Genomic DNA, 23222 nt, shown 5'->3' with positions numbered 1-23222 from the left:
CTTAATTTCTCTTAGGGGTATTTCCTCATGGGTAGCTTAGGGGATCAGGTGTGACTGAGAGAGCTAATGACCATGCGAGAGCCTGGCAGGTCCCCAGGGCTTTCTCTTGCCGGTGCCATCCTGCCAGGACTCAGGCTCACGTAAAAGCACTTCTCGAAATTCCTAACTGGCCTTCCTCGCCGAAGTGGGAATACAGCATGATGTGTTCCACGGTCTGCCTCAGTCAGGCAGTGTTGGAGATCTCCAGAAAGGTGACCGGAAGAAGAAACGTAGTATAGGGACGTCTGTTTTCGCTGTCATGGAAACGTGGCCTAGGAGGCCTGGGGTCTCACTGACTTCAGACCAGCCTCCTGTGTCATTTGTAATAACGGTCATCAGCTGCACCTTGTGGGGCCCTCCTCCCTTAGAGCCTGCAGCACCCATCCCAGGGCACGTCACCTCCCCTTAGTGGACACCCACAGTTGGGTGATTTGCCAAGCGCCCTCAAGCATGGCTTTCTGCACCCACCAGGGATATGCTGAATTTGGTGAAAAGAACTCAAAAGGACAGTTGTTTCTTTCCCCCGGAACTGTGTTCCTAGTCTTAACCAAACAGTATACTTTTCTCTTTTTTTTTTAATGTTTATTTAGTTTTGAGAGAGCACAAGCAGGGGAGGGGCAGAGAGAGAGGGGGACGGGGGATCCGAAGCGGGCTCTGGGCTCTGAGCGATCAGCACAGAGCCCGACACGGGGCTGGAACTCACAAGCCGCGAGATCATGACCTGAGCCGAAGCCGGACGCTCAACCAGCTGAGCCACCCAGGCGCCCCCCCAAACAGTACACGTTTTAAAGCAATCAGAGTCATTATCAGAGTCTATCTTGCAGAGGTCTGCACACATACGATCTCTCCGAGTGTGGTCCCCAACCAGCAGCGGCAACACCTCATTTACAGGCCCCAACCCGAGCCTGCCAAGGCAGAGGTCCTGGCCATGGGGCTCAGCACATGCACCGTGCTTGGATAACAAGCCGTCCAGGCGATTCTGGTCCCCGGCCTGAGTCCCCCTGTGCTTTACAAATGAGGAAACCGGTGCAGCAAGGTCCAGGGGCTTGGCTTGTTCGGAGTCTCCCAGGGATCAGTGCCCAAGACGAGCCTAGAATGCAAACCCGCCTGCTCCCTACATCTGAAAGTGTGCCTCCCGGTCAAGGCTCCATAAGCTCCGGAACTGCACATACTCCTGTGGGCGAACCACGCAGACGAGAGGGCTGCAGCTCATTTAGCTGGCCCAGCGACCTTGGTAGCAAGCAAGCGTCTCTGCTCAAAGCTCTCCCTAACCATCCGTTCTTGCAGAAAGCCCTCTCAATACATTTAATTTTCCCTTGATGCCTGATAAACGAGATCTTCTGAAACCTTCTCCAATGCAGGCCCTGCTTGTTGAAAGTGGAAGGTTCAGGGAGTAGGATCTGGCTTAAAGTAACCAGCATTTAGTTTGACACTGATTTATTGTGGTCACGTTCAGATGAAGGCATTTCTTAGAGATGCCTGGTGTTTCTTGGTTGCCAAAGCCAAAGAAAGAGTAGTTTGTAAAAGTTTCCCTACTCCAAAATTTATATATTTTCTATTATATTATTACATACGTGGCTTAATGTACCCAAAGGCATTCCAAATAAACTATTCCTAGTTGTTTGGGGGCGGGGTGTGTGGAACTAATAAAAAACACCTATGGCGAAAAAAAATACCATTTTTCAAATGAATAAAGAAGCCTGTAGGAGCCACTCAGCCTTGAAATTGTCAACAATTCGGTGTCAAATGCCCTTAGAGCATCAAAACAATAAAACCAGCCAAGGGGGAATCAGTATAGAAATTAATTAGATCACCTGCTCATTAACCACTAAGCTGTGGGACATGTAATCACCAGAGGTGAGGGATGATTTCTTTCGAGAGACCCCGAGCGCCTCCCCGGGGAGGCAGTGGACAAAGTCACCCGACCGCGACCAGGTGGGAAGCTTTCCTTTTATTCACGTGCCCGCAGTGGCTCAGTCTCGAGCATCATTTCTGAGGACGCGATCCCACGACGTGGTGATCACGGGGTCGTCACCGCAGGCCACGTGAGGGAAAGCAGCCTCAGGGCCCGTCCTCACCCCCCCCCCCACCCCGTCCAGGCGCAAGTGGCTTCAAGCGGGATCCGTGGCCCCCGTGGCGGGGGAAAGAAGGTCCAGGCGCTGCCCGTCTGTGCCACCTGCCGTCCAGGCCACGGCAGGGGCCGTCAGGCTGGAGAAACGTGGCCAAAGCCGGGGCTCTTGATGCCGGGGATGTCGTTCTTCCTGTAGAAGTCCGCCTTCACGAGGTTGGCGCGGCCGTGGTCCCGGTTCAGGGGCTCCACGGGCTGGTGGATGCGTCTCCCGTAGGCAGAGGACGTCAGCACTGCCACGGGCCGCTGGCGCTCCTGGCGGGGTGACCAGAACACGGGGTCAGCTCCGCCCGCTTGTTCGCACGACCCACCTTGGGTCCTGGAGGCTGTGTCCACCCGGCCCGCTGCACCCCTGCGTCCGGCACACCCGGGTTCCGCGATGCCGCGGGGACCTCCTGAGCTACGTCACGCCTGCCCCTTGTGCTCAGAGCCCTTCGTTGTCCCCAAGTCTTTCACGTCACCCAGAGGAAAGGCGAAGACGTGGTATGGGGTGCCACGTCCCCTCTGACCTCAGGCTCTGTTCTCCCTCCCGCCCTCCCTCCCTCCTCCCGCGCTCCTCCTGTCTGCCTGTCTCCCCTCCCGCCTTCTCTCTTTTCCCAAATCTTTCCACCCTCCACCTGTCATCTCCCGACTCCCTATCTCCCCAGCACCCCATCTCCCTGGTTCCCTCTTATCTTTCCGGCCCCCTCATATCTGTGACCCCTCATCTCCCTGGGCCCCCTCACCTCACAGCTCCCCAGGCTCCTCGCACTTGCCCTGCCCCCTTAAAAGGCCCCATTTCTCTGCATACCTCCCATCGCCACCTGGAATTCAGTTCCTTATTTGTATGACTTCATTTTTCATTTCCTCATAGGAATGTGAGCTCTGAGAGGACAGGAACATTTGTCTTCTCCCCCTAGGCTCAGTGCAGGGCCAGGGGCGGGGGGTGGGTGCTCAAACTCGGGCCGGGTACAAGCGGGCCAGGCGTGTTCTTAAGACAGGAAAGCACGAGCCTCACTACCCACTTGGAGTGAATTCACATAAACCAAAACAGTAGAAAAAAAACTTCATGTCTGTGACTTAAGTAGTAATACTTCAGAGTTCCTCACTTAATTCCACAGTGAAATAAAGTCTCCCTGGAAGTGACCTGGGGCATTCTTTAACAATAGCAGCCCCAGGCCAAAATCTGCTGACAGAGAGAGAGAGAGAGAAAGATCCCACTGGAGGCTTCTCCATTCTGATTTCTGTGTATCATAGAAAAGCTGATGATGTTTACTCAGCACCCGGCTCTTCGTAAACACACTGTCCTCAGATCAGACTCCGCAGAGACGATGTCCGAGTGCGGAAAGGCCCCAAGAAGGTCTCACCGCTAAGGATCCACACAGCCTCCTCAGCCCCGGCACCTGCTGTGGTACAGACCTCCCTTCCCCAGGCAACGAGCTTTGCTCCTGCCTCTGCTCACACACTGGGGCGGCTGACCACAGCCAAGCCTGAGCTGTCAGAAAGTCGTGCAAAGATAGAGCAGGAGCAGCCCCATCTGCGAAGGTTCGAGGCCGGTACCTAAACTAGGGTGTGGTTCCCTCCCTGGCAGGGCCGGGGTCCTCCGAAGAGCTGTGACAACCAGGACTCAGCAGTTAAACACCTGCTCTATCTGTTGAAAAGAACTTCTTAGTTTTGCCTCATTAAATTAAGTAAACTCAACAACAGAGTCATAAAGACTAACGCGCGGAAACACGACCAGACAGGGAGCCGGTATCGGCCTAGTGTCAGTGCCGGGCCCGGTGAGGGAGAGGAGGGCGCACGCAGGGGTGAAGGCAGCGCGCCCAGCTCGCTGCGGGATAGACGCACAGGCGCAGCGACTCTGTTCGCGCTTTGTCAACAGCCTGTCTCAACATTACCTCCTCGTTCACGTGAAGCCCCAGGCTTTTTGCATGTTCTCTGTCATCTCGGTGCAACTTCTGATTGTAGCCTGGGCTCTTGTCAAAAACACAGTCATACAGGGAAATGATTCCTGTCTGGGGACAAAAAGAGAAAGAAAGGCACGGGTCTGCTGGAGGACTGGGCCACAGAAGCGCTCCGGGACACGGGCAGCCAGGCCTCTCCCCCGATGGACGGTGGAGACGTGCAGTTTCCCATCTGCACTGAGCATGTGCTCGGGAAGGTCACCCCAGAGCAGCCTCCACGACCAGAGCAGGAGGCCGAGGCCCCCCGCCAGCGAAGCAGGTCCTCCAGAGGCCCGGTGAGGCGGGGACATCTCCGTGGCTCTTTTCCTGCACCTCCTACAGATCCCTCCTTGCCCTTGACCCAGGCACACAGCCTTAAAGTAACAGTGACCCACTCAATATATGTGTTTTCTCCTCATCGCCACCCTTCTCATAGTTCTCAGATTTCCTACAATAAGCTTGCACTGCGTTACAAACTTAACCATAGCCAAACACTGGACAGTACAATGAAACAGAAATATCCCTAAGTTCCTAGCCAACAGGTGGGCACCTAGTACAAATCTGTCTCCGGAGAGACGGAAATATTTTCTTTAATCAGATGTGGTAGCTCTTATGAATGTAATTCATGAATGCATGACTATATTTATTTTCTATATGATATATACATATGTATAGTATTTGCACACGTATCAGGCATATGTATACAACGTGCGTGCACACACAGCTTTGATGCATTAGGAAAGGATCCCGTTTCATTCGTCCACCGTTCCATCCCAGGTTTCTCTTCGTACAAAAATCCATCTGCCTCACTTGGGACCTGATCAAAGGGAAAGAGATCCACGTGTCAGCTCGTCTTTGATCTTGACCTGCAAGTCAGGCCTGTCCTTTCTGCTCCCGAGTCGAGGGCCGGGTGCCTTGAACCCTCCAGCAGCAAACCCAGGCACGCCATGCCGCCGGCATTTGGGGGTACAGGGTAGCTCACCTGTGCTCGCTCGCTCGCTCGCTCTCCCCGGGAGCGATGCTAGGAGCAATCCTCTGAGTGCAGGACTAGGAAGCAGAAGGTAAACAGCGCCAGGGACGCACAACATGTGCTTAGTCTGCTGGAAGGCATGGGCAGCCCGCTCTTGCCGGCTGGGACTCAGAGTAGCTGGTAGCAATGGAAGTGACCACATGTCATTTCCCACCCTGACACCTCCCTCACAGGTCCCGTCCCGTGCACACGCACCGCTCCTGCCCGGGAGGTGGAAAGCTCAGACACGTGGCCACCGTCCTGGTGCAGCGAACCATCTAGTACGGGAAACAGGGCGAGCTTTCGGGATTATTGTCTTAGGTTCCTAAGAATTCCAATGGCGACATGCCCGAGGCACGTGTTCAGCGGCTGCTGGAATCCTGGCTTATAAGTGCAGACTCACTCTGAGCCACTTGGGGGCAGGACGCCTGGCTTGTGGAGTCTGAGCCCCGGTGGTCATTTAATGAGGTCACCATGCAGGAGCTCCTTGTTGGCTCCTTCTGTCACCTATGGGCCCCTGGGTCTGTCCACGCACTGGGTTGGCTGGCCTTGGCCTTCACTTGTCCTGAAGGCCGCCTATGGGATAGCTCATCTACCCAGGGTCCGAAAAACAAAAAGCCCAATTCAGCGGGGAGGTGCTACATTCTTCAGCATTTGCTGTTGCAAAACTTGGCTAGCTGTTTGGGAAGAACAATAAACTTGGATCTTCACATCGCATTAGAGTCAAAAGTAAATTCTGGACGGGTTAGAAAAATATGGGAAGAGAAAATCCATAAGGGACTTCCTACGCGTCAAAGCATTGGGGAAAATGTCACAAAGAAAATATCAATCACTTGGGTTATATAAAAATCAGACATTTGATAATCAAATAAAATTAAGACTTAAAAAAAAAAAAACCCGTAGGAAGGATAGAGAAATCTCAATATCTTTAACGTGCAGTGTAGGATGTCTGCAGAAGGAGACACTGATGGCATCGGCTGGGAGCTGGCTTCTAGCCTGGAGATGGTGAGCAAGCTTTGCAGCATTTTTAGGGAAGCCACCACGCCAGAGGGCTCTGCAGTGACACAGGAGAGGCTCAGGTACACCACACGCTCTGCCAGGATGGCGGGACGTAAATCCCCCAAAGGGGCATTCTGGCCTTTGCAAGGGGAGGCACCTCCATGCAGACCCTTCCTTTTGGGGTTCAGAGCTACTGGCCAGGTCCGGCTGAGGCCAGAAGGCCGACCTGGACAGTGACTGAATACCCCATCACCCCCACAGCACCCCTTTCCACACAGGAACTGGAGCTGGGATCGTGGTCATGATGTGGCTGTCACATTGTCGCCCAAATCCCGCCTGGCCTGGCGGACCCAGTGCATTGGGTGTGTTTCAGGGACGGCAGCTCCGGTAACAGAAACACCTGCTGCCCGGACTGAGCACCTGGGCGGCAGCTGCACCCTCAGATCTCTGGGCCATCAGTTCCCACCCGGCTCCATGTGGGTGACCAGCAGCCCCCAGGCCTGAGGGACAGCCCTGCCAGCAGGGGCCAGGGGGAACAGGGGCTCCTCCGGGACCTACTGGCTCGCGCTGTCCTCCTGTGCAGGTGGTTCCCATGCAGGCCTGACCCTCCCGCACGGAGTCAGCCCCCTGGAGGTCCTGGACGTGTCCTGGGAGCCGGACTCCGAGGACAGAAGAATGAACGCCAGAACTGAGTGAGAAAGCGATCAGTGCTTCCTGAGTGAGGGAGGCAAGGTTGCCTCACTTGGTTCCCTGCGCTGGGGAAGCCCCCTGTGGTGAGCTGTCCACATTCTCAGCTCCCTGAAAATACTCCACACAGGCAGCGCTCGGAGAAGCGATGTGCCTCAGTTCCCCTGAGTTGCTCACCAGAATCCTGTCTTGCCGTATGTTAGAGCAGTCTGTGGGAGGGCTCCCTGCACCCATGGGGTGTGATCGGAGTCTCTCTTTCTCTCCTTTGCAGCGATTTTTGCCTACTTACTACTTTCTAGAGTAAAAATGAATTGTTCTATCACCGAAAAGTAAGGGGGAGAAATCGACCGGCAGGCAGGCAGCCTCACTGAGCAACGTGACTGTCCGTCGTCAACTTCTAATCAAACTGAAAATCTGTCTTTTGCTAAATTTTAATTATTCATCTTTCTTCTTTCCTTTTGTCTTTCATTCCTTTACGGTTGGAAGCAAAAGGACACGAATAAAAGCCAGTCTGGATTTAGATGCTATCACAAAACAGAGCTTCTGGGTTTACTCTTATTTTGCTATTAAAATCTCTCAAGAGATTTCCTCTCTCAAGCATGATGTTGAGCAAATGAGCCCATTTGCTGCCTCTCTGGTAATCTCCCTTTGCCCCTTTGTATTTTGAGGGTTGTTAAAACGTAGTATGATCTCATTCTGGTTGTGCTGTCTGATGGCTTGCCTTTGGTCCCCTCCCTCGCACCCCCCCCCCCCCCCCCCCGTGGCCCCTGCTCCTAACACTGCAAAATAACTTGCCTGTAGCCCTGGGCTGTGTGTGCATATGGAGCGGAAGCCTTCACTCGTCGACCTCCAAAGCACATCACTCTAACTATTGTGTCAGGCACCCAGCGAGGCTCCAGGACAGGAACAGGGAGTCCCTACCTTGGAGGAGACCACAGGCTGAGAATGGAAATAAACTCATTAATTAAACAACAGCAGGTGATACACAGGGAGCCACAGAGGGGCGCCCAAAGTACAGGGGCACCAGCCAGGAAGGATCGGCTCCCGCCTGGGATCACGCGGGATGGGGACTTTGCTGAACTCATCGTAGGGGGCGCTGCACCACTGTGGCCGGAGTCCCAGGGCAGCCACCTCCCTGGGTGCTGTGGGTTGAATGGCACCACCCCCCCCCCCAAAATTCCTATGTTGAATTCCTGACCCCAGGATCTCAGAAGGTGATTTAGAAATCAGGATGCCGAAAACGTAATTAGTTAAGACGTGGTCATACCTAATCCAACAGCACTGGTGTCCTTATAAAGAAGCTCGGAAACAGACAGGGATACACAGGGAGAGAGAAGATGACGCAAGGAGACACAGGGAGGAGATGGCCATCTACAGACGAGTGAGAGTGGCCTGGAACAGACTCTCCCTCATGACCTTAGAAGGGGCCAACCTTGCCGCCACACTGATTTGGACTCCTGGCCTCCGGAACTGGGAGACGATAAATCTCTGTGGCTTAAGCCCCTGGTCTGTGGCACTTTGTTATGGCAGCTCCAACACCCATACTCGGTGGTCATGTTTTGAACAATGGAAGGTAAGAATGGAGATAAAACAAAGGGCACTGCAGTGGGGCCGGAGACCCAATCCCAGAGCGCTGAGCTCCGGGTAAACTGAGTCGGTAAACCCCTCAACCCAGACAACCGGCTTGGTAGCCATCACCAATGTTCCATTCTGCTCTGCTCCCGACTCCGCAGAGGATGAATCTCTGCTCCTTTGGGCGAGTTAAGCCATGTGACCAGATCTAAGCAATGAACTATGAGCGGGGGGTCACATGGGACTTCTCAGGCAGAAGCCTTTGGGGACTCTGGAAGCTTCCACAGCAGTTGCTGAGTGACTATCCTGGGCAGAGCCATCCCTCTGATCCCCGTTGGACATTTAACATGAGAAGTGAGTCTTACTTAGGACATTGAGACTTTGGAGGCTGTTGTTTACGTTTCTCATGACTACCACAAGCAGTCCTGGCCTACAGTCTACAAGGGCACATCTCCCCGGTTGTGTGCTTCTGCGGTTCCCCGTGCCTCCTACCAGACATTACACGCGTTCTGCCACAAATAACTGGGGTAAGATTCCCAGCAAACGGGGACCCGAATCCTTTCTTTTCTCCTCCCTTTCAGACCATTCAAATATAAGCGGACTCTCCATTGTTGGTTCAAGCCAGGTAAACTCTGCAAGAAAGAAAGAACTAAGAGAAAGGAAATCAATACATTTCCATATGGCACTCAGGCAGGGGTAATGTTTTGTGCTCACCAAACACGTGGCCTCTTCCAGAATAAACAGAAGACTGCAGTGGCCAGTTTCCATCCCACTTACTAGTTCTGGCAAAGAATTGTGGGTGAAGCCAATGGGCATCACCTTCTAGGCTTGGTCCATAAAAGCTCTCGTGTGTGTCCTCCTTGCTGTCTCTGCATGCTCTTTGGCCAGCAAGTTCAAAGGATCCAGTAAAGGACCGCAAGATCCCAAAGATCCCCAGGCCCTGGCAACAGTGGAACCGCTAAAAAGGAGGAATCTAGTTCCCCAGTTACTGTATTAAGCAAGCTGGGGGGGGGAGGAGGGGTGCCTGGGTGGCTCAGTCGGTTGGGCGTCTGACTTCGGCTCAGGTCATTATCTTGAAGTTCAAGCCCGCGGTGGGCTCTGTGCTGACAGCTCAGAGCCTGGAGCCTGCTTCAGATCCTGTGTCTCCCTCTCTCTCTACCCCTCCCACTTGTGCTTGGTCTCTCTTTCTCTAAAAAATAAATTTAAAAAATATTAAAAAAAAAAAAAAAAAAAAAAAGAAAGCTGGGCTGGGGCGTCTGGATGGTTCAGGTTAAGTGTCCAACTTCGGCTCAGGTCAAGATCTCGTGGCTCATGTCGGGCTCTGTGCTGACAGCTCAGAGCCTGGAGCCTGCTTCAGATTCTGTCTCCCTCTCTCTCTGTCCCGCTTGCACTCTGTCTCTCTCTCTCAAAAATAAATAAACATTTTAAAAATTTTTTTAAAAAAAGAAGAAGAATTAGAAGTCCAGGCAGGAGAAACACACACATTGGGCTATATGTGAAAAAGAAACACACTTTTCGTTATGTGTTATATGCATAAGGCCAGTGGTGGGCTTAGGTTAACCAGCCGCTCTCTGGACAAAAAAGACCCGGTGTGGCATTTGCCAATTCCTGCAGTCTAAGCATTCTCACCGTGGCCAATTTCAGGCTTCCAACGGAATGCAGAGTTCAGACGAAATGCTACAAATTGGCTCTTTGTTGTGAGCATGAGCAGACTGCGATATAGGACACAAGGGTGGTTAAGGCTCTCGGGGTTCAAGGTCCATTTGTTCCCAGAGCACAGCCCAGCCCACCTTGACTAAAACAGTAATCAAGCTATGATCGGGCTTGTTCGTTTCCTCTCTTCGGGGGCACGGTACTGCTACCTCTCCTCTTGAGGCTTCCAGTCAGTTTGCCTACCCAGAGCTGTGCGACCTCCTCGTAAAAACAAATTCCCGAGGCGATCCAAAGGGTTTCCTTTGATTCATAAGGGCCTCATTTTACTTCTGATAAGTCCAGTGCTTGTCCTTGGGAGTCCAGCGGTATGTGAAGCTTAATGGGGACATCTTCATTAATTTTAACATCATTCAAAAGTCTATTCTCAGAAGGAGTGTAGCTTGTCGAGGACAGGACGTGCTAGTTCTTTTAAGAGGACAATACTCAGCTTTTCTCTTTGGTTCCTCTGTGGCAAAGGTTCTGTTTCCTCTCCTGGTGCATTAGGATCACGAGTTTGGGGAATTTTCAGAACTTTTCCAATAATCTGAACATTTTAACAATTTAATAAGAATCCTATCATATCATAAGCAGTCTTGTTAAGGCATTATCTTCACTACTTTTTAATTTTATATTTATTTTTTGAGCAAGAGAGTGAATGGGGGAGGGGCAGAGAGCGAGGGAGACAGAGAGAGGGAGAGAATCTTAAGCAGGCTCCACGCTCGGCATGGAGCCCGACTGGGCGCTGGATCCCAAGACCCCGCGATCACGACCTGTGCCGAAATCAAGAGTCGGACGCCCAACCCACGGGGCCACCCAGGTGCCCCCTTCACGACTTCACTACAATGGATCTGTTGCTGGTGGGGGTTGCGCCCCAAACCTACCCTTGAGCTGAAATGAACCAGCGCCTCCCTCTGGGTGCATTTCATCCCAGAAGAGTGCTCCAGGTCAGGGTTCTGCATCAGTCTATCCGCTCACTTTGTCTCCAAGAGGAGACTCGGACCCAGCTGTTCTCTCTTCCACTGACACCAGCCCCCCACCGCCCCCCTCTGCCCCCCATCCCTGGCCCCCAGCTGTCCACATCACGGGAGGAAGGGTGAGCCACGGGGGCTGCCCCTCGAGTCGAAGCTGTTCCTCTTGGCCAAATATATTGGAGATAATGCTGCTCCTTTTCTGGTGTCATTGTGCTCCTTAAATGGGGACAGTTTTGGAAAAACTGTCCGAGATGTATTATGACATGCAAAGAGCAAGCTGCAAATATACATGCACAATTGTGTGATCTGTGTGTGAACATGTTCTTGTAAACAAAGTTAGACACCTATCCGTGCATTCGTATGCACACGGTGGAAAGCCACGCACCACGTGGTCACATGGGTGGTAGGAACACTGACTCCACCCTCCGGGTGTTTCTGTCCTGCTTCCCTGGGGTGACCTGCCTGCCCCTTGCTACTCTCTACCTGCCCTGGAAAAAGAGGTTCAGCCCCACCCCCACCAAGGGGCAGGTCACTGGACAGGGAAGACACAGCCAGCCCGGATTCAGGAGAAGCAAGGGCATCTACTCCCAATTTTGATCCCTGAGGAGCAGCTCAAGGCCAAGGATACCCGAAAAGGCAGATAATCCCAAACGAGACCTCTATTCATTCTCAGGGACTGATCTTGTGACTTGGTTTTAAAAGCCACCCAGGTGGCTCAGTCGGCTAAGGTGTCTGACTCTTGATATCAACTCAGGTCATGATCTGATGGTGGTGAGATCGAGCCCCTGGATGGGCTCCATGCTGGACTTGGCTCTCTCTCTGCCCCTCTCCCCTGCTCGTTCGCTCAAAACTAAACATTTTTTTAAAAATCCGCATCCATTTATTCCTCTTTCGTTCATGCAGCAGGTACTTACCAAGCACCAACTATGAGACGGGCACTGTTCAGGCCGCTGAGGACAGAGAGCGATTGCCGTCCTTATGGAGCTCATAGTGTAGTGGGAAGAAAAAGCAGCAAGATAATCAAGTAAACCTTCAGGGGCACCTGGGTGGCTCAGTTGGTTAGGCGTCTGACTTTGGCTCGGGTCACGATCTCGCAGGTTCCTGAGTTGAAGCTCCGCATCGGGCTCCCTGCTGCCAGCCTTTCAGTGCAGAGCCTGCTTGGGATCCTCTGTCCTCCTCTTTCTGCCCCTCCCCGGCTTGTGGTCTCCCCTCGGCTGCATCCAGTGAAGGGTAGGTGGGCGATCAGGAGGGTAAAGAAACAGCCCCTAGCCTCTGTGTCTCCATCACACACGGACGAGGAAAGTCAGCTAATCTCCCTAAAGCTAAGGTGGGGCTTTCTGAGCAAAGCTTCACTCAAGACAGGCTGTCCACACTGCAGCTCACCACGAGAGAAAGCATATTCTAAAACCCCCTAAGAATTCTTTTTTAATGTAGCTCTGAGACTTTGCGAAACTTCATCAAATCTTCCATCAAAGGGCATTGTCCTTCGACTTAGCTTTTCCATTTCAGTAGCAGAAATGTTGCACGAGGCAGAAGAAGGAAAAAAGTAATTCAAAAACCTCATTGAACTGAATCTGCCTTGCTGCCTCCTGAACAGTATTTTATAGGAAAAGCCCACACTGCTAGAGGCCCCTCGGGAGCCGTGCAGGAGTTGATCATATTTTAGCTGGCAGCTTTAGATGACAAATTTGTCTCAGGATCCAAGGCATTACTGGGGCTTTAAGTAAGCATGCCGCATTGAGGGCCTTAACTTTGGGGTCTCCCAGGGGGAGACCCCGTAGATTAGAAACCACCAGAATGACTCTCAGATTACCTGCCTCACCTGTGTATGCCTCTGACAGCAATCAGGGGTGCAGGATGTAAGACACTGGCTGGGAACCAAACCTCAGTGACAAGAAACTAATAATCACTAACAAAAGCAAATAATAGCTCTGCTTACATTGGGCTTACTATGTGCCACTTCACCTCTATTAATTAAATTAATTGTCATTACTGGCCCCGTGAAGCTGGTGCTGTTTCACAGATGGGCGAAGTGACCCAAGGAGATTGTGCCTTGTGCCATTTGCACAGCTAGGAACGCGGAGTCAATATTTTTACCCGAGACTTGTTGGCCTGTGCTAACTAATTAATTACTAGATGTGTCACACGGTAATTGACTGGAGAGCTAATTCTGCCCTTTGTCTTCTCAGCTTCGAGTAGGACCCAGATTTACAATTCACTTAGGGGCAGCTGAGTCCTCTAGCAAATTTGTGATACCAAATTCATCGTCTTCAGTCCAAATGATCTCATGGTAGAGAATCAGCCTCTGGAGTTCTGCAGCTGATTAAATACTAGTTCATACAATCCCCAGGGGGACATTATTACCATTGGTGGCTGTCTTGCAAATATACTTCGAAATGCCTTTTGTTTTTCTTGATGCTTTTAAGGGCTATTTTATTTAGGTGTTAATATTTCTGCTGCATCATTTTCTTCTGCGTGACACTAAAGGCCTGAGGATTTGAAATTGCCTGTGACTCCAGCTATCCAGACTGTACTAATTTTTTTTTTTTTTTCTTAAAATCCGCTTTGCATTAATTTGTTCTAAGGCCCTTTCCTACCTTCCAGGTACAGTAATATATTGGAGCAGGGGTTTTCTATCAAGATACACATAGTCACCGCTTTAGCCTTTCAGGTCACATGGTTTCCAACTGTGCGTGTGGCCAGAGATAATACTAAGTGAATGGGCATGGGATCTTGTTGTAATAAAACTTCATGAAAATGGACTCTGGGCCAGATTTGGCCCAGGGGCCTCTGTGTGTTGAACCCTGAATTAAAGCAGCATACCTCTTACCTACCCCGGATCTCTCTCCAAATACAGAGCCCTGGGCACCTTGGATATCAGGCATCTCTCTGCATCTTGGCCCCAGAGAGGCAGAGTCACGTATCAGATTGGTGAACCTGCCATGTTCAACGCTGCTGCTTTTCCGTTGGCAATGGCTGGCCCACAGTGGGCGGGGGTTCAGCTCTGCTTTTTCTGGGGCCCACAGCTGCAGCGGCTGGGTAGGATTCAGAGCTTCTGTGTCCACAACCCATTTTTGCCCAGAGACCTTAGCAGTAACCTGCAACCTGGGTTTTAGTCTCTGATAAATATGTATCCTGAACCCCATCCGCTTTAGTCTTTTATCTTATTTCTGAATAGCCTCAAAGTGGTACTTAACAGGCCTCCTCAGAGGTACACACAAAATGGTGTATTGTGAATTTTTTCATTTTGTCAGGAAGCCAGACAAGATTTATGTTCTCTCAATAAAACAGCACGGACCATCTTAAAACATCAAGATTCCTGGCTTTTTGGCTGTTTCTCTCATGCTGTGCGGTAACGCTCTGCCTGAATCATAAATTGGCAATGATACAGGTTTTGCATACTTAAATTGTAAAATTCATTTAATAAATGAAATTATTTACAGATAAAAGTTCTTTCAAAACATATCACTCATGGGAGGAAAACATAGGAGGTCCGTGGTGGCAGTGAGGTTGGGCACTGTTGCCCTAAATCCACCCCAGCATTAATTCCCAGTGGACGTTCAAGCCAAGAGTGCACCGAACAGGGATGCGCAGAATGGCCACAGATGTCCCTTTCTTCCTTCTGTCCTTCCGTCCTTCCATATTGCTCAGAGCCGAGCGGAGAGGAGCTAACTGATACAAGAGAGCCTCCTGGCCAAGGTCGTGTGTTAGTTTGCTCAGTCTGCCAAAACAGAGCACCCAGACTGGGGCGGGGGGGGGGGGTGTTAAACAGGAGAAATGTACTATCTCACAGTTCTGGTGGCAGAAAGTCTGAGATCAAGGTATGGGCAGGGCTCCCTCCTCCCGACGGCTGTGCGGGAAGAAGCTATTCGCGGCTCCTCTCCTTGCCTTGCAGAAGGCCGTCTTCTCCCTGCCTTTTCCCTTCATCTTCGATCTATGCATGTCATGTCCCCTTTCCATAAGGGCGCCGGTCATACTGGATGAGGCACCCCCCCCCCAATGACCTCACTTGAATCTGATTACCTCTGTAAAGACCCCGTCTCCAAATAAGGTCACATTCTGAGGTGCTTGGGATTAGGACTCTAACATAAGAATTTTAGGGGGACACACAATTCAACCCGTAACAGTTGACTAAACTAGAAGCTTCTGTTTTGTTTGTAAGGGTAAGCTCCATGACATTCTGTTCTCTGACATTTCACGTGTGACAAGTCCCTGAATGCGTGCAGACCTGATCCAGATGGGGGTTCATGTGGGCTCTATGGGTGATGGGTGGGGAGAAGAGAGGAAGGTCATTCCGTGCGGACACCTTACACATCAGGAGGGAAAGACCTCCTTCTTCCTAGGCACTTGGCTAACCTATACCCTCTCTGAGCCACTCACTGTCCCTGCAGGCTGAGCGACCCCAGAGATCCTTTTAATAATGATGTCCCTGCAGCCTGAACTGCAAGAAACATCGGAGACATTTAGGAAAAACAGCTTGACGAAAGCAGTCGTCGACTCCTGACAAGCTCTGAATTTGCTTCTTTTCCTCTGGCTTCTCCCCCTGCTTTGGCTGCATGGTGGCCCGTCACAGACCAGCAGGCTTTTCTCATGAGTCGAGTGTGCCTGCTGGAGCCAGGCCAGAATCTGGTGCAGCCTCCCTGTCCTGCTCTCCCTGCAGGATGGCCAGAACTGCCCGTGGTTATCTTCGGTTTGCAAGAGGGCCCTCCAAGCGCATAGTCAGTACCCTGGACTTTCTGGGCGCAGTCGCTGCAGTGAGCGCTTTCAGGCAGGGCCCAGAGGGAGTCCTGACCCCACCAGCTGCGCAGCCCAGGTCTCCTGAGACATTCCTCCAGATCCTGAGCAGAGGGGTCAATCAGCCTGCCGCTCCGGGTAGTAGTACTAGAAGCCCAGTGGTTCCCAATCCCTTACCCAAAGAGCACTGGGACCCTAACCTATCCCCAAATAGCTCAGAAAACGCGGTTGAGCATTCTGGCACCCCACCCTCATCCCAGCTGAGCATGCCTCCCACAACACACACACCAGGCTCAGCCCGTGCCCATCTCTAGGTGAAGGGTGGGAGGGGGTGTCACCTTACTCTTGTGGTCATGGTAGCTGCTCTCTTTGGGGTCTAGGCACCCGGGAGGAAGGCCCTCTCCCACCCTCCTTCCCCCTGTGACCCTGATGCCCCCTTAACCCGTCTCCTCTCTGCTCGCCCAGGTGTCCTCACAGACTGTAGAGCCCTCCCCGGCCCCCACCCCTCCCCCCCTTGCAACCCCGACCCCAGAGTCCCACCCCAGAGTTGCAGCCCAGACTCTGGGACTTCCTCCCCCAAAGTGTAGCTCCGACCTCTCTTGCAGCCCCGCCCCCATCCCGCCTCTCCTCCAGCCCCCTCCCCCGCTCTGCAGCCTTGTCCTTATTCCCTCTACCCACCCCGCACCTCCATTCCTCTCTCAGGCTAAGACACCTGCCTCCACCCTCCCTCTCCTGCATCCCCTCCCCCCACTCGCTCCTCCCTCTCAGTGAAGCCCCGCCCCATCCCCCTCCCTCCCCTCCCTGGCAACTAAGCCCTGCCCCCATGCCCTCTCCCCATCGGCTCCTCCCGGGCGGTGAAGACCCGCCCCACCCCCCCTCTCCCCATCCCTGGCAGTGAAGCCCCGCCCCCATGCCCTCTCCCCCTCAGCTCCTCCCTGGGGGTGAAGCCCCGCCCCATCCCCTCCCGCCCCTCCCGGCCAGTGAAGCCCCGCCCGCCCCCTTCCCTCCTCGCCGCCTGCAGTCTCCCAGTCTCCACAGCCCCTCCGACTCGCCGCCCCGCGCCCAGACGCGCAGCCCCTCCCTAGGGCGGCTCACCTTGCCCGGGCGGTAGTAGTAGCTGTGCTCCTTGGGGTCCAGGCGCCGCGGCGGGACGTAGCTGAAGGCGGAGAGCGCCGAGAGGGGCAGCGGCCGGGGCTTGATCCGCAGCGTGGCGGCGGTAATCTCCTCGTCGTCGTCCTCCATGCCACCCCCGTCCAGCGCCCCCGCGGTCGGTCCCGCCCGCCGAGGGCCCTGCGGGCAGCTGGGAGCCCGCGTTCGGCGTCGCCGGGAAACCGCGTCCCTTTGGGGCAGGCCCCTCCCCCTCCCCGCTCCTCCCCGCTTCCGACCCCACCCCTCCTCCTCCCCCACTCGGCTCTTCCCCGGCCCACTTCCCCGCCCCGCTTCTCCGTCCTCCAGGCACCCCCAGCCAAGCCCCGGGTGTTTCCTCGCAGGTGCGTCCCTGGAGTCCGAGCTGCAGACGGGGTTCCCGGGTGGGAGACGCCTCTGGGATCAGCGCCTTCCAACCCGCTGACCCTTCCCCGCGCAGCGTCAGACCCCTCACCCAGACCACTCGTTTGTGGGGCCGTTTGACCGCGCACCTGCTACGTGCGGGCGTTGGAGGTGCAACCTTGAACCGAGCCGCGGGCGTCCACCTGGAGCTCGCAGTCCGCTGATAGAAGGGAAAAGACCAGTGACTTGAAGAGGAACTAGAGCAGCGCCGCCCAACAGCAACATAGTGGGAGCCGCACACGTAATTTAAAACTTTCCGGTCCCCTCTGAAAAGGTAAAAAGACACAGGTGAAATTCATTGTAACAATATATTCATTTTACTCGGTGTGTCCAGCACATTGTCACTTTAACACGTGGCCCCAGCCACAGTTCGAGGGCTGCGTGGCCGCATGTGGCTAGTACTTAGGGTGTTGCCCCGGAAGGCGTGAGGCTCCCAGGAATTAAATCCGCGTCTCTGGTTGGAGCGCGAGCGCCCCTCTGCTAACAGGGTCAAGTTGTCTCTAGATCTGCAGGCTGGTTCTGGAAGCCCTTGGCTGAAAGTTCAGGGCGCAGAAACTCGTGATTTCATAAAAGTTAGGAGGGGAAAGGCAACATGATGACAAAAGCTGGGGAAGTACTTTAAGCAGGGTGCCTGGCAAAGGCCAGCCTCCGTGAGGAGGTGATGCTGGAGCAGAACGGTAAGAAGGAGGAGCCAGACTTGTGGAAGTCTTCCAGAAAGTGCCTTCCAAGCAGAGGGAAGGGCAGCTGTGGGGCCCCTGAGGCAGACCAATCTTGATGTGCTCCAAAGGCAGCAAGAAAAGAGGGTGATGGAGTCTCAGAAGGGGATGTGGGAAATAAGCCCAACGACCAGTCAAAGGAGGGCTGTGGGGACTGGGAGCACAGCCAGGGGAGGCCACGCCGCACGTTCTTGCCAGAGGGTGTCTGATGGACAGGCAGTCAGCCTGTGGCTACAGCAGACAATATATCTCCTAGCTCGCCAGCCCCTCCCCTGGCTCCTCATTGGCTGAGCACTGCAGAGGTTACAGCCTTACCGGAAGTCACCTATGCCCCCATAAGGCAAAAAGTAGTCTGATTAGAGCAAATGTACATTTCCGGAGGTGACGCAGAGACTTCCAGTCCCTCCTCCCTGTTCTTTGGCGCATGCTCATTGCAAAGCCTGTGAAAATCAGCCCGCAAAGCAGAGAGGGGAAGAACTAGGAAGAGAAGACTTAGGGTTTGGGACTCCGTGGGGAGGGGGGTGGGGTTTCGTGCATATTTCTAATACGTTGTAAATGGCACAGCTTTTATTTGGTATTTCTGAAAATGAAGCATCTCCCTTACTTCTCACAGAGGACACTGGAGGAAGTGAAGGAGGACAGGTAGGCAGGGACCAGATGCAGATCTCTCAGGACGCCCTCTACCTTCTGATCCCCCCCTCTTAATAGGAATCTCTTGTCTGCAATTCCTTATGCAGGCTGGTGGCTAGACACCTCTCAGTCTAAGGCACAATGTGGCATCTCTCTGTGAGGTCTACTCGCGTCCCCTGGAGGTCCTCATGTGCAGGACTTAATGCACCATTCTGTCTCATGGCCCCCAACATGAGGTCTGAGAACCCCGTGTACCTTCTTTGCCCAAATAGCCATTTCTTTGCTTCACTGGCAGGACAGATGATTTGGGCTGAGTCAGACAAAGGTCAGACATCAGTCTACTTTGTCCCCAGGCTCCAGGGGACATCTCCTGAGAGGTTGACATGTCCTTGGAGCTTGGAGAGAGAGCACTACCATCTCTCCGGTGTATGAAGGGAGAGTGTCTCTCGTCCTTCCCCCATGGGGCAGAGTCCTCATAAAAGGAGCACAAAGAAAAAAAAAAAACTCTTATAATCCATTACCTCTCTCAGTCTCTCCAGCCTCTTTTATTTTTTTTTTTTAATTTTTTTTTTTCAACGTTTATTCATTTTTGGGACAGAGAGAGACAGAGCATGAACGGGGGAGGGGCAGAGAGAGAGGGAGACACAGAATCGGAAACAGGCTCCAGGCTCTGAGCCATCAGCCCAGAGCCTGACACGGGCTCGAACTCCCGGACCGCGAGATCGTGACCTGGCTGAAGTCGGACGCTTAACCGACTGCGCCACCCAGGCGCCCCTCTCCAGCCTCTTTTAAAGATGTGACAGAGGTGGCCAGTTGGTCACGAGACTTTGCACACCTCGCATAGATGATCCAGCAACACGGTGTGGAACGTGGGAGTAGCTGACACCAATTAGCTTGAGAAGGCAGCTCACACCGACCCCGAGATAATTTCATCCCCAAATCTTTTTCCAAGCCTCTAGGGATGTGAATCTGTTGCGAGTTTCAGTACGTGACATTTCATCATGCACTAGACTGAGTGCTCAGGGGGGCGAGACGACAGACATACAGCCTTTTCTTCTTTGATGACTCAAGTAGGTCCTCAACAGATGGTTGGCACACAGTAGGTCCTCACAGATCTTTGGTGACGAGATAAAGTAATAATACAGTTGCCATAGCTTGGTTCGCTCTAAAGGTAGATGTAGGACACGGGCCTGAATGTTCTAGCTTTATCTGGGAGGTATTCCAGGGGGCATGAATGAAGGAGCAGGAGTGGGAGGAGCAGGAAAGTCAGTAGAAGAATGAATTGTCAAGGGCCGCGGAGTTCTGCCCTGTCCAGAACTTTCTGAGGAGTGTGGAGCAGGCTGTCAGAAGTGCCTGCCAGATCAGTGAACGGTGAACTTGAAGGCAGCGCCTGTTATCCTTATCCCACGGTCCATCTGGGTTGAGGCCTGCCCTTGGATCTTTTACTCCTAACCTTGAGTGAGCCCTGCCTGGTGCTGCACAGGCTCCCTGTGGGCATCTCCTGAGGGTCCGAGGAGACCTGGAGTTGACAGCAGAAGGCTTAGCGGCATCTATTGAGGTGCGACGCTGTTTCAGGAGGTGAGTCCTAGCCCGAGGAGCGGCCACCACCCTGAGGCTGCAGGTCAGGGGCCTAGAGGCAGAGGAAAGAAGAGGTAAGACAGACTTCGCCGGTTTCAGTTGCCTCGAGGTTTTAGTTCCTTTAAAAACTTTTTTTCCCCACCCACGAGCCTATTAACGTATTCCAGGTACGAGTGGAATACAAAGTCGGAGAGTTGAATGTGTTTAAGTCCCTCATGTCTGTAACTTGTACTTGCAAAGTTCTGTGCAGAACGGAAAGGGAAAGGAATGAACAGCCACCCTCGAAGGAAGTGAATTAATGGTTGAAGCGTGCACGCCGCCTACAGGTTAACTATGGGGTGGTGGTGGCGGCGGGGGGCGGGGGGGGATCTGCTCAGCTGGGTGTTGCAGGTGACAGCCTCCTCCTGGATACTCCTCACCCCCAAGTCCCACTCCAGCCGTGGGATTTATGCGGTGCCGGGGCTGACTTTGGGTGCTCTGGCCCAGGCTGTGTGCAGGTGCCCTTGTGACTGCGCAGCCTGCTGTGCTGAGCCCCCAGGACCTCTGCCGCCTGCAGGGGACGGGGGCAGGTGCACTGGGGGCGGCCTGGGCTGCAGGAACACGGGCGTTCTAGGGCGTGCGGGAAGCACCCAGTTCAGACGTAGCCGGAACCCTGTGCCCTTCCTCCTGACGTCTAGACAGAGGGGATCCAGGGGAGGCCAGGTGGAAAGAACTCTTTCTGTCAACGTGAGGCAGGGAAGGAGAGAGCAAAGAAGGGGCTGTCACCTTAGCGTGTTACATGATGGTCACATCCAGCACTGGCTTGAGCACATCTCGCGTGGAATGTTATGTTTATCTGTGAGCCCTCCTAAAACCATCGACCTTTCAGGCCAGAAAGCAGCCCCTAGTTCTCTACGCCGATGAGGGACCTCAGATGTGGCAGGTTCACTGCGGTGCAGGTGACAAGTGGGTGGTCCTGCGGAAAGGTGTAGGACACACATGGGGAGGAAGCGGCCTGAGGGAACGGTTTTCTCCCGGGGGCTTTCAGACCCGTCAGAGGCGTGGCCACAGCCTAGTAAGCACAGAGCCTGATGCTGTATGCAGAGGTTTTAAAACAAGGTTGACAAATAATAATAAAAATAAACTCAAATAAGGTTAATATCTCCATTTCAAAATTAAAAGCCCTTACAATTATTTTGTTTTTGAATGTCAGTGTAACTCAAGTGGCTCAACATAACTGGGCTTTAATTCACAGGCTTTAAGACATCTGAAAAATTACTTGGCTTGATGGCTGAGAGTGAAGGGGACGGGTGTAAACACACCCACGTCTGTAGCCAGCTAAGGAGGAGAACTGTGCACCCAGCCACTCTAACGGGCGTCGTGAGGGACGCCTGGGTGTCCCAGTCACTTGAGCGTCTGACTCTTTTTGGCTCAGGTCACGATCTCATGATTCACGAGATGGAGCCCCGCGTTGGGCTCTGTGCTGACGGAGCGGTACCGGCTTGGGATTCTGTCCCCATCTCTCTGCCTCTTCCCCGCTCGTGCTCACTGCCTTGCTCTCTCTCTGTCCCTCCCCTTTCCATGCTCGCTCTTTCTCTCTCAAAATAAATAAATAAACATTTAAGAAATAAAAAGTAAATACAGAGCATTATGAACCCAAAGGGTTATGAGATGATGCTCCTGCAAGCCCGAGTACCCTGCCCGCACTGGGTTCCAAACCCTTGTCCGTGGGGTCTGGCAGTGGCAATGGCGATGTGACTCCGGCCGTCCCTGCTGTCCTCCACACTCATCACCAGATCACAGTGTGCGTGGCTGGTCGTGTGTGGTGGGACTGGATGAGCCTTCACCTTCCTGGACGCCCCTTCCCTGGTGAAAAGCCACGACTGCTGTCAGTGCGTTTAGAGAGCATGTCTGTCGCGAGGTTGTTCCTGGGTGCCTGGCTCATTGCATTGATGGGGGTCCCTGTGGTTGGTCGCTTTGAACATCAGACCCGTGAATCAATACTTTCAGATGTAAATTTAATTTTGGTTTGTTCACCTTGCCGATTTTGGAATAAAAACGAACACGGATTTATACGAGGCCCAAAGTGGACATTTTCTGATACTGACCACTCTCGCAAGGAGCGGGACCCTGCGGGAACCAGGTTGCACAGAGAGGGCTGACCCTGGGCCTGGGACCGGAAATGGTCCGAGCCTGGGGCATCCTGTTCTTTGGAAGTTTCAAAAACGAACGTGTCAAGTCAAAAAGACAAAGGCGCCATGGTGAAGGGTTTCCCGCTGGTCTAAAATGGGGCAACTTAAGCATCAAAAGGATGACCGGGATGGACTGAGGCAGGTCAATGTACAGATTTCATGACTTCGTAAATTTCCTAAGCCAAAAAATCCTCACCAGACCAATTTTTTACTCTATAAATTGATGCAAGGAAAGTAACATTTTTTCTTTTGTATGTTTTTTTTTTCTGTATAAACCTTATGTGAGGGTACACAAATAGTTGATGAGAGAAATCTCTTCTTTGTAGATAAATACAAGCTAATAAGGGGAGAAGGGATGATAGAATTAGGAAATCATTCCCTCCCTCCCTCCCCCCCCCAAACACCTAGTGGAATAAACGGATCTGGGCAGCAATCACCAAGAGACGCTAAAACCGTCTGCTGTTGGCAGACGGATGGATCGGGCTGGTAATACAGGAAGCCGCTGGTCAATTTACTAGGTATCTCTAAGAGGGGACAGCAGGGCATCACATGATACGAAGCAAATGTGCCGCCTCTGAAGCAGGCATCCTGAAAAAACTTAAGCAAACTTAAGAATCTAAGCAAAGGGGCGCCTGGGTGGCTCTGTCGGTTAAGCGTCCGACTTCGGCTCAGGCCATGATCTCGCGGTTTGTGGGTTCGAGCCCCGCGTCGGGCTCTGTGCTGACAGCTCGGAGCCTGAAGCCTGTTTCAGATTCTGTGTCTCTCCATCTCTCGGCCCCTGCCCCCTACTCATGCTCTGTGTCTCTCTGTCTCTCCATAATAAATA

General features: G+C 53.0%; 1 protein-coding gene across 2 annotated transcripts; it reads right to left on the bottom strand.

The window, feature by feature from the left end:
• Positions 1 to 1971: 1971 nt before the first annotated feature.
• Positions 1972 to 17353, bottom strand: CA1H5orf49 (chromosome A1 C5orf49 homolog). 2 transcript variants are annotated; one of them, XM_045442433.1, is made up of 3 exons: positions 16849 to 17118; positions 4045 to 4161; positions 1972 to 2422 (listed from the first exon to the last, which is right to left on the bottom strand). In XM_045442433.1, exons 1-3 carry the CDS (start codon positions 16993 to 16995, stop codon positions 2243 to 2245), a joined length of 444 nt encoding a protein of 147 aa, XP_045298389.1. In that variant the 5' UTR covers positions 16996 to 17118; the 3' UTR covers positions 1972 to 2242. The 2 variants fall into 2 exon arrangements, with proteins under 2 accessions (XP_045298389.1, XP_045298382.1); XM_045442426.1 differs by lacking the exons at positions 1972 to 2422; positions 4045 to 4161 and adding an exon at positions 14412 to 15857 and having other exon boundaries at positions 16849 to 17353.
• Positions 17354 to 23222: the final 5869 nt, after the last annotated feature.

The sequence above is a fragment of the Leopardus geoffroyi genome, chromosome A1 (genome assembly GCF_018350155.1).
Source record: "Leopardus geoffroyi isolate Oge1 chromosome A1, O.geoffroyi_Oge1_pat1.0, whole genome shotgun sequence".
NCBI classification, from domain to species: Eukaryota; Metazoa; Chordata; class Mammalia; order Carnivora; family Felidae; genus Leopardus; species Leopardus geoffroyi.
The sequence above is the reverse complement of the archived record's forward strand: the minus strand, read 5'-3'. Positions and strand labels throughout refer to the sequence as shown.

Coding starts and splice junctions, on each gene's coding strand:
- CA1H5orf49 (XM_045442426.1), bottom strand. CDS start 16,995: ATGGAGGACGACGACGAGGAGATTACCGCCGCCACGCTGCGGATCAAG. Junction 15,858..16,848: donor ACTACTACCGCCCGGGCAAG/GTGAGCCGCCCT, acceptor CCCTCTGCTCAG/GATCTGGAGGAATGTCTCAG.